General features: G+C 40.8%; 1 protein-coding gene across 1 annotated transcript in view; it reads right to left on the bottom strand.

Moving 5' to 3' along the window:
- The window catches only part of LOC142470201 (uncharacterized), a 30,093-nt gene extending 17,310 nt beyond the window's left edge, over positions 1-12,783 (bottom strand). Inside the window, exons 1-2 of the mRNA XM_075577177.1 lie at positions 12,710-12,783; positions 11,504-12,346 (exon numbers count right to left, since the gene is read on the bottom strand). Of these exons, the coding sequence (XP_075433292.1) occupies positions 11,504-12,346; positions 12,710-12,758 (892 nt within the window). The 5' untranslated portion in view covers positions 12,759-12,783. The remainder of the gene's footprint in view (positions 1-11,503; positions 12,347-12,709) is intronic.
- Between the last annotated feature and the right edge of the window lie 3,773 nt (positions 12,784-16,556).

Here is a 16,556-nt window from a genome sequence, read left to right as displayed (position 1 = left end):
GAATCGCACTCACAAGATGTCAAATACAAATGCACAATTGTGCAATATCATATCACCGCCAAGCTGCACCGCAGTCCAAGGACGAAATCCACAGGGAAGATTATACTCCGTGCTTGCAGTTGATAAAGATTGTAAAACACCAGTCGTTTCCTTTTCTTAGGTGTTTAGCTGCTCGGCTGCGTGTCTCACTCGACTCAGAGAAACAAACGGTCTGTACACAACATCCAGCGCGACTCGACCAGATCGCGCACTTCCGTAGTGACGTAGTGTCGTGACGTAATTGCGTAGTGACGTCCCTGACGCTTTTCGTCGCAACAGCGACTTTCTCAAAGGGGGAATGGATTGAGAGTTCACATAGAGGGATATATAAACCCTATTGTTGATTGGCAACCATTAAATTCAATCCTCATAGGTGTACTCATTAAGTTCAATCTTACTCCCTTGGCAATCTTACTCCCTTGGCACTTTTTGATTGTCTCCAGGAAAATCTGACCTAGTCCTTTGGTCCTGCAGGTCAGATTTTCCTGGAGACATGCAAAAAGTGCCAAGGGAGTAAGACTGAACTTAATGAGTGCACCTATGAGGATTGAATTTAATGGTTGCCAAGCAACAATAGGGTTTATATATCCCTCTATGTGAACTCTCAATCCATTTCCCCTTTGAGAAAGTCGCTGTTGCTAAACACCTAAGAAAAGGATACAACTGGTGTTCTACAATCTTTATTAACTGCAAGCACGGAGTATCATCTTCCCTGTGGATTTCGTCCTTGGAGTGCAGCTTGGCGGTGATTTGTTATTTCACAATTGTGCATTTGTATTTGACATCTTGTGAGTGCGATTCTTATCCCTCCCGTTCTCCCATCCCCAATCCAATGAATTGTTACTTTTTTACGCTATGGGGCGTGCGCTCTCTCCTCTCTTCTTTTCTAAAGGTTCCACTGGATGTGGTTCATCTATTTGAAAGCAGCCTGAAGTTCCCCTTCTACTGTATTTAACTACATACATTCTCTGGACTCCATATTGGGACTGGTTCTATATTTTTTTAATATATTTTTTATATATATATTACTGCATATTGTTCTGTTTTTTCTTTCACTGGTTGTTCAATTGGTCATTGTGTTATTATTAGTTATTCATATTTGTGGTGATATCACTAAATTTATTCACGAGTTTATATATTATATACTTCATTTTATAGATTCACATTATAGCACATCTACCACACAATCACTGGTGCTACTCCTTTTGTTTGTTTTACACACACACATATATAGAAATAAAAGCCAGGTGTGAATGACAAGTTTCCTGAACCCCTTAACCAGTGTCTGGACGTCCCCGCTTCACAATATCTAAAGCAGCAATCTCGCCTGGGATCTTACCTGATCCGCAGTCCCTCAATATCCAGGTACCCTCATTCCTGCAATGTTATACATTGGAGGGGAGGTGTTCCCTACCTGTCTTCTGGGTTAGGGGGGGTTCCGATGTCTTCTGTGTGAAGCTTGAGTCAGATCTGGAAGAAAGCAGTATAGGTTATTTCGGTGTAGTATAGGGCAGTTAAGATATATAGGGTAAATAAGAGATCCAGAAACAGAGTGTGAGACAGACACAGAGAGAGGTGGGGTGAGAGAGAAGGTGGGTGAGAGAGAGGGGGGGGTGAGAGAGAGGGGGGGTGACAGAGAGAGAGAAGGAGGGCGAGAGGGCGAGAGACAGAGGGCGAGAGAGAGAGAGGGCGAGAGACAGAGGGCGTGATTGGGTGGCGTGACGGGGTGATTGGGTGGGGTGGGGGGATGTGACACTTCTGGTATCCTACACACATATAACATAGCCTATTGTAGGCTATTACTGAGACTGGGTTGTATACTGCATATCCTGGGTGACGCAGCTAGCTGCCTATACCCGCTGGAGTCGGTTTGTTTTCCCTGTCCCACATTACATTAAGGGACACAATTGTACACAATTTGTACTCCATATATATGCTGTAGCAGATGGTATATTAACCAGGTGGGATACATTGCTAAACAGTTATTGTGTGCGATCGAGCCTACTGCAAGGGACATAACCGTACATAATCTGTACTCCATATATATGCTGTAGCAGATGGTATATTAACCAGGTGGGATACATTGCTAAACAGTTACTGTGTGCGATCGAGCCTATTGTAAGCCCTCACTAAGACAGGGTTGTTTACTATATACACTGGTTGACGCAGCAGGCTACTAACATCCGTTAGAATCGATCTTTTTTGCCAGCCATAGAGTGTACTAAGTGATACATATATACACACGTGTCACAGTGCACTGGTTGAGGCAATAGACTACCTATATAGACATTTGGGAGGCTTGTATAGTATCCGTGTCCATTGGTGCTAGATAAATACCTGTGTGATATTACTATATATATACAGTAGCGACATACTTTATCGCACTAAATGCCGGCGGCATGCCGGGATCTACCCCAGCTGCCGCCAGTAATAACCGCGCGCCGCCGCGTTTCCCACATGCACACCCCCTCCACCTCGCGCGCAATTTACTCTCCTTCCGGACCCCGAGCCCGGCTTCTGCTCTGCCCCTCTGCTTCCCCGCAACCCCGCTTACCTTAATTTCATCTCCAGGGGTGTCGGGGAAGCCTGCGGAAGCCGGGGAAGACGGGGAAGCCGGGCGCGCGTGTGACTGTGACGTCACAGTGCGCCGCCACGCGCCGCGGCTACCCGCTTCCCAGCCGCATACAGCCAGCGGCTTTTGCTCGAATAAGAGCTGCCGCTGCTGTATATGTATACATAGGAGGCACCCTATACGTTACCCTCTGTCCCCACCTACCCCCTGATCAATTTTTAACCATTAGTCGTTACGTGTCTTTGCATAGATGTTGAATAAAATGTTTTATATGTATTATTAAATGGTGTATGGGCTCCACCCAAGGATTAAATTATTCCTAACCATTTATTTGAGATTAGCGAGTGCAAATAGGTTCTTGCGGGGTCACTCTCTCTGTACCCCATCCCCCTCTGTATATGTATCTTCATATCCTGTATGCACCCTATCCTCTACACTATCCCTTATTGGTGGAGAGCGGCATCATATTTTGTTATATGTACATATGCCTATAAGAACTTGCGTTCTTTTCTGCTTGCCAGCTCCCCAGATGTGGTGCATGCGTTTGGCTTCTCGTATTGTGTGATACATACCATGGTATACAAATCCACCTACATTAATTTTACAACCCACTGGTAATACACTACTCCTGCATGGCAGGCTTTTTGTCCACTACACCCGACTTTGATGCCTGGCAAAGTGAGGCCAGTACAGTATTTTCCTTGGAGTATGAACTACCCCCTAGTACAGGCCAAAATGACATCAAAGGTTTCTTTAATGATCTTGAAAAGGCAATGAAGCTACAGGCCAGAATTTGGTGGGAAATCACTAGCCTGCAGAATTATCTCAGACTAGGGGCCTCATGCAGTAAGCGTTGATAAGGGAAATATGGCCATGTTATAGCCAAAATTGGGTTTGAGATTCAGTAAGCGCCGATAAGTGCTTCATATCGCCAGGTTTCGGAGCCGATAATTTGGTTATGGCCAGTCGCCTGCCGATAAGCCTGTTTTCGACACTGATCGCCACTTTTTTAAATCGGCTGGATTCAACAAAAAAAAACAGCTTATCGGGGCTGATCGGCACTACGAAATTGAGATGTTATGGCCGATTTCTCCCGCCAACTAAAGTTGGCAGTTTGGACGGGAGAACGATCGCTAAGGCTGCCGGAACGGCACTTAGAAAAAAAACATCTTCTGTACATCAATGGAAGTCAATGGAGCGGGGACGTATAACAGTATAGTACTGTTTACGTTTCATTGCTCACAATACAAGGGGGATTTGCATTACAGTGTGGGGGCATTCCCTGCATTGTGTCACAGCTGATGTGTCTTATTTGCATAACATTCGACTTTTACATGTTTTCAGCATTTGCGGGTCACATTACTCATCATGTGATGATGTGGCAAGGGAAAATACTATACTACACTCTTAAAGGAGAACCTCACATCATATCACACATTTTACTCAACTCAGCGACAATTATTTACATGATGTCACACATGTCACACATGTCACTCATACACAGTATATTCATCTTCCTTTACATTACACAATGCTTGTAATGTGACACGCATCTTTAAACGTTCATGTACATCTGTCTTCTCATGTTTACATATACTTTTGGGTCCTCCCTATTTTCATGACGTCACTTATTGGACGCTCAATCACATTGCATGTTTACATTGTAACCGTTGCATTACAAGCACTTCAACCTAACTTATACACACATGTACAGTAATTCATCATTGGGACACCTTGTAAACTCATTCTATACCAACTATCCTCCTTACACAAATGCATGCATATGCACACGACTATTCATTGTTGCCAACATGTCACAATAACATGGATAATTACACATGTTACACAAAACTTTTCCCACGTCAATCTCAGCCTTTTTGTCTCATTACATGACTGACTCTTGCGTTCACAAGTGTTACATGCATTGCACATGCAACTATTTATTTGCAAGCAATCTTTGTACAAAGCTTCACGTCACATCATTGCCAAATATCATCATTCCCTGCAGAATACACACAACAAATACTTAGAACAACAAGTGCACACAGCTTGCCACAGAAGTACTTTATTATGTTAATGTAACACCTTGCATTTTACTATGTCACCTGACATCATCACATACCTATTTAAAGGACGCACATTACCTGCTCATTCACAGCTACTCATTTCAAAATGTTGCGAATGTTTAGGAGACGGAGGAACATTCTTTTCTATGACATGCTTGATGATGAAGACAATCATATAGGGCAAGGGAGGGACACACCGAGGGACAGTGACAGTGACGCGGATACGACAGGGACAGGGAGAGGGACAGGCCGAGGGACAGGTAGAGGGACAGGAGATCAGAGGAGAAGACAGAGGAGACAACTTGTGCCTCGTCCGCGTCTGTACAGGGAGAGAACCCTGTTAGATGGGATGAGTGAGGAGGAGATTGTAAGTCGCTATCGTTTGAGTTCAGCAGCAATCTTAGCTCTTTATGAGGAGATAAGGGGGGATTTAGATTTTTTCACAGCCAGAGGTCGTGCAGTCCCTGGGCTTGTTAAAATGCTGTGCTCATTACATTATCTTGCTTCCGCGTCATACCAGACAACTGTGGGCATAGTGGGCGGGGTCTCGCAATCTACATTCTCGCGGGCCTTGACCCAGTTTCTCTATGCACTCAATAGACGCGCTAGGAATTATATTCATTTTCCTACAGAGGCGACAGAGTGGCTGGAAGTCAGGACTGGCTTTTATAATATAGCAGGGATACCATGTGTGCTGGGTGCAATCGATTGCACACATGTTGCTTTGATTGCACCTAGTCAGAGTGAGCATGTGTACCGCAATCGGAAGCACTACCATTCACTCAATGTACAGGTGGTATGTGATGCCACGATGAGGATAATGCATGTGGTACCCAAATTCCCTGGTTCCAGTCACGATTCCTCTATCCTGAGGAACTCTTCAGTCTTCCATGCGTTCGAAGAGGGACATTTTGAACCTGGTTGGCTGCTGGGTGAGTACATATTTACATGTTCTAACACAAAACACATGTTGATTTAGGAATGTTGGCATTGTACAATTTGATCACTAATGTCAGCTTATGTGTGCTCCATTCATTATAGGTGACTCAGGATACGGAATTAGGCCGTGGCTCTTGACTCCGGTGCTAAACCCTCAAACTGAAGCAGAGGACAGGTACAATGCAGCCCATATATCTACAAGATCTGTTATAGAGAGGACATTTGGCCTACTCAAGACCAGTTTTAGGTGTCTGGACAGAACTGGTGGGGCTCTTCTATACAAGCCTCAAAAAGTGTCTGATATTATCCTTGCCTGTTGCATTTTGCACAATGTTGCACTCAGGCACAATGTACAGTCAGACCTAGCTGAGGCTTTGGTAGACGAGCATCCCACCCATGTAGCTGCTGAAAATGAACAAACAGCCAGTGGTGGCCAGACACGACAGAATCTCATCAATTCATTTTTTTCTTGTAAGTACAAACTCATATGTTCCTAGTACTACTTTTATAGTTTAATTATGTTATATTAACAATAATGTTTCTTTATATAACCTTCTGTTAGGACACAGATGAATATGGGTTGCACACCTTTCTTTTCTCTGCTGTGTGCACAAAGGGATGTGGCACCGGTATGTTATTGTTGCACAGGTTATATAATCCCTCTTCAATTGTACTTTAGTTGTGTGTATGTGAATACAACTTGGGTAACAAAGCAATAATATTTTAGCATTGTGTTATTCCTTATGCTAAGACAAAACACATATTATGCCCATAATCATTCATGCTTCTAGTATGCTTACATACAATGTTATTGGTGCAGTGTAACATGTACATCCATATGATGTGTACACCAGGCTGATTTACATTTTGAATGTCATGAAATATACATGGTGTTGTACATTTAACACCAAATACACACTTTGCTGTGTTGTTTACGGTACTGAAGATGGCATGTCAATGTTTGCAATTTATATATTGTTCCTTTGCATTATAGGTATATCTCCAGTATGACTGATCATGGTATGTATATTTGCTGACATCTCTCATAAGATGTGGCTACCTCAATCTTCCTATAATTATTGGAACTAAAAACCCAACATATTGGTTTAAACACAAATGTTACATATATGTACTTTCTGTATCATGTATATGCATTTAGCTACTCTTGAGCTTTCATGTGCATTGTATTACAAAATGATTACTCACATTTCATCACATTTTATGTATGTTTCCTTATAATTTCCATTAATGTAATATAGAGGTGGTTGGAGAAAAGGGGATAACTGTACTTATTTGTTTACTTACGGGAGCACATTCATCACTAGCATAGACACACTTTTTAAGACAACTGTTTGTGTCTCTATCAATTGGTGTAGGATCCATGTATAACACCGACAAATGATAACACCAGCTTTATTATGGTAGCTTATATCATCATATTGACTATACTATGTATTTCTAAACGATTAATAAACACAGTAAACTATAGTTAGTTAGGTTAATGAAATATACACAGAAACGTACTTCATAACATGATGGTGATGTCATATTCAGAACATCATGCATTGGAGGGGACCATAACATCTGGCCAGTAACATTATTTGCTACAGTCCCAAACCATTTTATCTACATACCCATGTAACAAGAGATTTTAAAAATAAATGGCTACTTGGTTGTAAGTGTCCTTTACATTGGGAGAAGGAGTGGCTCAGTGAGTAAAGACACACACTGGCACTGATAGTTTGAAGCAGGGGAGTCTGGTTCAATTCCCGGTGTGGGCTCCTTGTGACCTTGGCCAAGTCACTTTATCTCCCTGTGCCTCATGCGGCAAAAAAACATTTGTACGTTCCACGGGCCAGGGACCTCAGGCTGAAACATGTGTCTGTAAATCGCTGCGTACAACTAGCAGCCCTATACATGAACATGCTCATATTATTATTATTATTGTTACATAGTTTCGACAGTCATACGTTCCATTACATATTAGAATACACAAATGTGTTTGCAGAGTGGGAATGGTTGTTATATATAAAACACACCATGTCATAAAATGTTAGTAGTCATTAAAGAACACTCAATAAAAATTCATGAGGCACTCTTTTGCAACATCATTATGTTAATTAAGTGCTTATGCAATATAGGCATAAGGGTATCACATTTTTAATTGTTTGTTAATAAGCGCTGCAAGCAATATAAAATTAGTTCCATATGTAGTATAGTAGTCGGTGGCTCCTCCTCACAATCATCTCATATAAAGGTAGACTCTTCTGAAATCATACATTGATCCGATTGTATCTTCCCCGACATCTCTGAAATACAGCAAACACATGATGGTCAAAGATGGCACCTTACTAGATATGCATCCGTGACAACGCGTTACGCAGCTCTATATGATTGTGTAGATACACACGTCACTCACTTATATGTTAGAAGTAAAACTGTTCATCAGTATGTAATGTTTCTTTAAATTTGTAGCAGGCATAACTATGTATAAGAAGTGAACGTTGCCTGTATACTGAAAGATGTGCGCGCACATCTTTGTGTGCGCACGCACTTCACGCTTGGCTCCACTAACTGTTAGCGCATGCGCAAAACAAAGCGTACGTTGTGCGTTCAATACATGTTGAAAATACCAGTAAACATAACATCTTTATTTCAAATACAATGAAGACGAAACTACATTCGTTCTAAACGAGTACATCTGTATTCTTTTTAAACAGACGTGTTTGAACAGAAAGCACGGCCGATAACACAATGCGCAAATGCAATACGTGTGACGTCATGTTAAGCCAGCGTGAAACGCACGCTAACACTCCTCCCACTCAATTAACATTCGGCTAACGCCCAGGGTACGCCTACAAACACTGAGCCGCACGCATCACACACTGCAGTTACCGTTACTATAACAAAACATGACAGCCAATAGGCTTTGAGGCGCGCACGTCGCTTGGGGGCGGGACTTACATCACTAATCCTTTTTAAGGACGCCTTGGCCCATGACAAGGGTCCCACGTCATACGTGGTGGACCCGGTTTTCAATGTTGTAGATGTTGCATGATAACAAAACAGGTATGTGTTAGAGTAATGGTAAAATGTTGCTAATATGTTTAAAGGGATAGGAAAGTACGTATATTTATTCCGTCAGCAATGTGTACTACTCTTTCAGGTCCTACTATATTGTATTAGGAAACAATTTGTTTGTGATCGCTACATGTTATGCAGTCTGCAATGTTACGCTGTATCCACGCATTGAAAGTGAAAATGGTGGTTACAAAAAAAAAAAAATTTAAACGCAGAGTCAACGCATAACGATTGTTATATTTACCATTCTTCTAGAATTAACTCTTCGCCTGGCTGCAACTGGTCGCTCCAGAAATGCAAGCCATTTTCATCCACGCTTAACCCAACCGCTGAATCCAGTATGGCACATATCTCCTCCAGGATGCGCTCATAGGAATCGCCACTGCTTTCTTCAAATAATTGGTCGGGAGGTAGGTTCATTTCTTCCGGTTCCCATTCCAATGCAATTTCAGCTGAAAGGCTTGGTACATAATCATAGTACTTTTGTTCTTGTACAATGTGGGTTTCAGGAATGGAGGCTGCAGATATTGCAGCACGTATCGATTCAAACGGATCAGTAGTAGCGGATACATTGCTATTGCCATTAGGAATAAATATGCCTTTCACGACAATATAAGTGCCGTCTTTCAGGATAAATTGTTTTTCCGGGGCAATCTTCCAGAAACCATAGGTGTGTTGTAGCTTATCCTGGTCACGTTCAAAAAAGTCATTACTTGATAAAGTGAATCTTATTGAGGAATTAAAATTCCGTGCATGCTTACGGTCTTGGTAATAAGGATATTTTGCTCGAATGAAATCATCGATTTGGCGTGTGCTTGCTTTCTGTCCGCGACTGTTCAAGATGGCTTCACAGATCATGTACTTATACCCTAAAAGGGGATTAATATTGTTAACGAATTCATCAGCCATGTCTGAGTAGCACAAAAGCTGTGTGCAGGTCTGTGTTATTTGCTCATCAAAATGAATGTGCTGAATGGCTAACAAACTCCTGTTTTTCCTTGTCAAGGTCAACAAAAGTAACTACTTTGACTCCTTATTTCAAACGCCAATTGGATTTGTTTGTCTAATTGGGTTAACAGTTGTGGTTCGTGATATGGGACTGTGGGAGAAACATTTCTCCTTCTTTTATCTCGTTTGTGAAAAACATCCCTAGACTGTGAATGCGTTCACATAGTGTTTTTTTGAAAACTAACAAAGACCAGTGTGTGAAAATATTTCTTAGCCAGGCATATCAGTAAAAACACACCTGCAAAAAGAAATGTTTTTTCCCCGCTTACATTTCTGTGTGTATGTGAAAGTCTGGTTAACTCCCTGTCTGCATGAGTTTAAATACGTGTGTATATATATATATATATATATATATATATATATATATATATATATATATATATATATATATATATATATATATATATATATATATATATATATATATATATATATATATATATATATATATATATATATATAAATATATCTCTTATAAAAATATATATATATTTATATATAATATTTTATTTTTTTTTATATTGCAGGAGTACACACAACATTGATGGCATTAAGTATACCTTGTATGAAACCTATTTAAATGGTGAGAAACATGATTGAATGAAGTAATAAACATTTGTTTAAGCACAATACTGTTAGAGTCTCATACTTAGGATATTTCTCAAACATTAGGCCTGTATTATTAAAATAGTGTGCTTTCACAAGGAAGCATGAAGTGTATTAGTTTGTGTATACCAGTTTATATAGTACTATATATATATATATATATATATATATATATATATATATATATATATATATATATATATATATATATATATACACACATATATACATATATATATACACATATATACATATATATATACACATATATACATATATATATATACACATATATACATATATATACACATATACACATATATACATATATATATACACATATATACATATATATATACACATATATACATATATATATACACATATATACATATATATATACACATATATACATATATATATATACACACTCACACACTCACACTCACACTCACTCAGTGTGTGTGTGTGTGTGTGTGTGTGTGTGTGTGTGTGTGTGTGTGTATATATATTATTATACATTCTGAGATGTTATAGAAACGAACACACAACTGATTAAAGGACAAAATTACAATGGCCAAGCAAGGCAAAGGTAAGTAATAATTTACACATAATCCTGCTGTACACGTACAAGAAAGATGTTTGCACTTACTTAGGTGTTTTAATAATTGCATGTGACTAATATGCATATGCAATTCTTACATCAATTAACACACCCAAATGCAATGTTTTGCTGCAAAGTCAATGGCAGCTTCTCTAAACTTAGCAACTGGCTCCTGGTGGACCATTACTGAACAGACGATTACAACATAAATATTTATAACACAATTAATTATGAGTGTTAACATTTCCAAAACTTCACGTGTACAAGAACATAGTTGAAAGTTTGGAAACAACACAGTCTTCAGCATACATACAATAGTAATTAGATAATCTGAAGTCAACAAAACAAGGCCAAAGACATATTTTCTGAATTATAACATTTATTTTTTTTGTTCCTTTTGCGAGCGAGTAACAGGCCTGCTTGTTGTCTCTTGAATTTTCCTTTTTCTTTTGCCACCAACTTTAGGCACAACAGAGCCACTTTGAGTGGCCTCTGGCACTTCACGGGCAGGGCTTGTGGCCAGTGACTGTTCACCTACGGGGCTTGTGGCCAGTGACTCACCTACAGGGCTTGTGGCCAGTGACTCACCTACAGGGCTTTTGGGCAGTGATTCACCTACAGGGCTTTTGGGCAGCGATTCACCTACAGGGCTTTTGGGCAGCGATTCACCTACAGGGCTTTTGGGCAGCGACTCACCTACAGGGCTTTTGGGCAGCGATTCACCTACAGGGCTTTTGGGCAGCGACTCACCTACAGGGCTTTTGGGTAGTGACTGTTCACGGACAGGGCTTGTGCCCAGTGACACATGTGAGCAAGTTGGTAGACACTGCACAAGTGATGGTTGGTCTGTTTCATGTGTGTCTTGTTTTGTTTTTGTCGCCTCCTTTGTAGGTGTCTGCTGCTGAATTTGTACAGATGGCAGCGGTAGGATGTCATCAGGAACCTGCACAGCAATGTCTGCTACTTGACCGGTAACATTTGGGCCTGGTGAATGAATATCAGATGAATGTGGTGAAAACTGACCTGCATGAACAGATCCTGGCTGGGAGGTGTTGAATTGTGGTACATTAGTCATTCTCCAGTAATTAGCTTGTGTTTGCTGAACAACTAATGCTTCGAATGAGGTGTTGATTTTTTGCAACTGTTTAGGCACTTCAATGAAGACTCTGTGGAGATGTGCCAATTGTGATACTGTTTCTTCCTGCAGTCCAATCATCCTTTCCAGCACTGTCATCATGTCTGAATGGCGACGATTTTCTGCGTCCACTATTTTTCCCTCTGAAGCTACAATTGCATCGTATGTGGAAGTTGATGGACGATTTGGCGGTACAACAGTTTCTATTGGCACCTCTTCATGGTCACATGATTGTATTTCAGTCTCTTCTGTGGCGTCATCCTCATCATACTCATCATCCTCATCACCATGATGTTCTAAAAAGAAATGTACACATTATTAAATGGCATGTTAATGTATGCTGTGTTACTATGTAATTGTACTGTGTCCTAAGTAACACCTAACATGTTAGCATACGTTTTATAACCTCATTAAAAACTACCTTGACTTACGAATAATGTTTGGACTCAGTATGAAATATGAATGAATGAAAAGTTGCTCTAAACTCAGAAGTCCTACATGATAATTAACATCACTAACACAATACATGTTGCCTTACACTTAATTTTCACTGACACTAAGTAATCCTATTTAAAGAAGATGTGCAAAACAAATAATGCACATGACAACATAACATATAGAAGAGCACATATTATATGGCCAGCAAATGATACACTCACCTTCTAGTAGTGTTGAGCTGGCTGACCCAGGTGAAGACACTTGTTCCATCTCAGGTGACACATGTCCTCCAGGGGCAACTATATATAACAATAACATAAGTTTTACATTTACATGTGTAAATATTGAACAAACACTTATTGTATGTTCTGTATTTATGATTAACTAACAACATCAGTTCCTTAACCGAAAATGTGTGTGAAAGTGAACATAAATAGTTGTAATAACACTGTACATGCCTGTGTACTTAGAATTTTTGAGTTCCCTAACATACAACATACTATGTTTCTGCAGTAATGCGTGAGGATAAATAGATTAAATGAGTACATAAAAATCATATGTTGTGTAGTGATATCAGTATCATAATGTACATAACTATCATGAGATGACCATTCACAATGGTTATCATGAAGGTGGTCATATTGCAAAAAGTGTTGTTTTTGGTAGAGGATATGTGTGGTACATTAATCGAAGATGTGGCACACCTGAATGTGGCTGTGACTCAACAAGACAACACATGCAGTGTGTGATAATGTGTCTTTCATAGTAGTTCAACTATAGATATGAGTGAACTAATGTGTGACGTACGCTTTGATAAGTAATGAGTTGTTGGGGCATTTAGTAGCTAGAGTTAAGCTTTCGAATGAGTGTGATTAACTTCAGTTGTGCTATTCAGGTTGTAAGAAAGGTATTCCCTTCCCCAAAAAGCCTAATCAGCCACACCTTTCAATGACTTGAAACAGGTGCAAATGGTGTGAACTAAGTTGACCGTGAAATGAGGCTGTAATTAGTGTGTGTGCTGAACCCCACCCCCTCTGTTGAAGTGTATGCTGTGATGAGATATTAATTGCAGCTGCTTTAACACAATGGTAGATGAGCTAAGTAGTCATCTGCAGTGTTTAAGTTATGAAAACAATGACATAACATATGATACGTGTGCCTCATTATATGCTGTCTGTATATGACATAAAGCAAAAATGGACCTTTTCATAAGCAACTATAGATGTGTTAGTGCCAGTGATGTTTGTAGGCCGTTACATGCAATTTCTTTGATGCATGCTTAAAATAGGCAGTAATGTCATGTTTGTCGGAGTAAAATCAATAAAATACACAATAATATGATACATATTTCTGTTCTGTACCTGTAGCTACTAATAATTTCTCATGAACATGTGTTACACATGTGTACTACCCTGTTGTTCCCCATCTTCGCCCACCATCAATTGCTTCCACTGCAGCTATGCATTTTGGGAATTCACATGTAAATGAGCACGCAATGGCACGTGCTATATTAGTTACTGCTTTTAGTAGGACTACTACATATATGTCTATTTTGAGATATATATATACAGAATCAGACATATACATATATAGATGCAGGTATGCTTATATTGTGAAGACAGTATAAAAAGCAGTGTAAATATGCAAAATAACTGTAAGCAACGACACGCCTAGTACAGTAATATTTATCACCTGCTGGAAATTGTGACGGATAAATTCCAATGTCACGGTCACCAGCCAAGCCTTCCACGACGACGGTAAGTAATTTTGGCCGAAGCAGCTCCTCCAATGGAGTCAATATGAGACGTTGTGGTGTGGGCCCACCTCCAGTGCCAGTAGCATGCACGCGTTGGTCTTGTATTTTCTTTTTCAATTTGGACCTAATATCATCAAATCTTTTCCGACAATGATACTTGTCCCTGACACTATTCCCACAGGCATTGACACCAATGACTATTGTGTCCCACATTTCTTTTTTGCTTGCTGCACTTGTCCGCCCTTGAAAAACATATAAAAGATATGAGGTAAATTAATAATAATATAAGCACCAGTTTCCTACACTGCTAGCTGTTCCAAGAGATAGCAAACATGCTGTTTTATGTGTAATATGTGCAGCACATGAGCATTCACTACTAAACCTATACATGTAAGCAAGGTTGCATTCATATTGTATGCAGTTCTGGCAAATTGACCGCCTGTGTTTATTTGTCCTTGTAAGGCATGATAAAAAGCTGTGTTTCCACACTAATGAACATAGAAAGATATTGTGTACCCATATTTGCATATGAACAAAACTCAGATGACCTAGGATCACATGTATTTGAATAATAAATGTAAAGTTACACTTACCTACTAAATGTCCATAGAGACTGTCATAGTGCTCCAGAATGCCAGTGACAAGAGCCCTATTTTCCTGGTCATTGAAGCGAGGATTACGTGGCTTCTCCACACGTTTTTTCCGAGCAGGTTTAGGGTCAGAGCTTGGCTGGTGCTGACTGGACTCTCCTTCTTCCAATGGAAGAGCCTCCAAAAGCTGGCCACCAGCAAGCACGCCACCACCAGACACCCCATCAGCAACTGCGCCACCAGCAGCACTCCCAGCACCAGCACTCCCACTCCTAGCACCAGCACTCACACTCCTAGCACCAGCACTCACACTCCTAGCACCAGCATTCACACTCCTAGCACCAGCACTCCCAGCACCAGCACTCCCACTCACAGCAACAGCACTCCCACTCCCAGCACCAGCACTCCCACTCACAGCAACAGCACTCCCACTCCCAACAACAGCACTCCCACTCCCAGCAACACCACTCGCAGCACCAGCACTCCCACTCCCAACAACAGCACTCCCACTCCCAGCACCAGCACTCCCACTCCCAGCAACACCACTCGGTGCACCAGCAACATCACTCCCCTGAACAGAACGTTCACTCCGACGCGTACTCGCACGAGTAGCACTCCCACTCCCACCAGCATCACTCTTCCCACGCTTTGCGGGCATACTTCCAGCACTCACAAAAAACAGACAAGAAATGTACAGGCAATCACACGACCCACTTCCACATATAAAACAAGACAAAGATGTAAACAAAACAACAAAGGACAAAGCTCACCCAATACACAACAAGTCTCTCAGTCAATATGCAAATCTTCAATCGTCCAGCTCTGTGCGTCTCTCTCTCTCTCTCACTCCCAACAACACAGAGAATGATTAGCAGTACACGTTGCCTTTAAATATGGCGCGCAATCAAAAACATGCTTGTTTCGCCTGATTCAGCAAGATTTGTGATTGTGCAACCTAACAGCACCCCGCCACGCACGCCGATACACCTGTGTGTGATCGGCTCATCATCGTGAGAGTGGGCGGATTTGTTTTCTGGTTGATTTTGAATGTATTCGGCACTTACTGCATACGGAGAGGGAAAAACGCCAATAACATGACTAATCGATAAGCTTGCCGATTTCACATAATCGTCGCTTACTGCATGAGGCCCTAGATGTTGTACCCCGAGGCCTGAGACTCAACCTGGCACCATCTGCATATCATACTGATGTGGGGTTTCATAAAGCCTGGGAGACTGAACTACTAAATTGCTCGGTCAAATTAATGAAACTGTTATTAGAACATGAAAAAACTAAACTATTGAAAACACACACTAATATTGAGCAATTGCGTAAAGAGATTGAGACATGGAACGGGCAGGATGAGTTTATCGGTTTGGAGAAAAAACTGCAAACTAATATTGACAAACTCAAGTCAGAAATCAAAATTAGGAAAGTGAAAAATTTCATAAGAGTCTCCATAGACTTTAAAGAAGGTAACATCTTCCGCTACAAAATCAAAGCGTCAAGGAGGAAATATACTTCGGCCCCATTAGAGTCATCTACAGAGTGGGAACACTCGGCGAGTGACACAGACCCCGATAATCAAGGAGAGGGACCCCCATATCAAGGTCAAACTAGGGGAGGTCCTGAACAACATACAGCAGAGTTTCAACCTTTTTTAGGGAGAGGCGGCTATATCCCAACAGGCCGCGGAAGACCAGACAGGGAAAGGGGAGTACT

Source organism: Ascaphus truei, chromosome 19, assembly GCF_040206685.1.
Source record: "Ascaphus truei isolate aAscTru1 chromosome 19, aAscTru1.hap1, whole genome shotgun sequence".
Taxonomy (NCBI): domain Eukaryota; kingdom Metazoa; phylum Chordata; class Amphibia; order Anura; family Ascaphidae; genus Ascaphus; species Ascaphus truei.
Note: the sequence above shows the minus strand (reverse complement) of the source record. Positions and strands in the feature narration are given on the sequence as shown.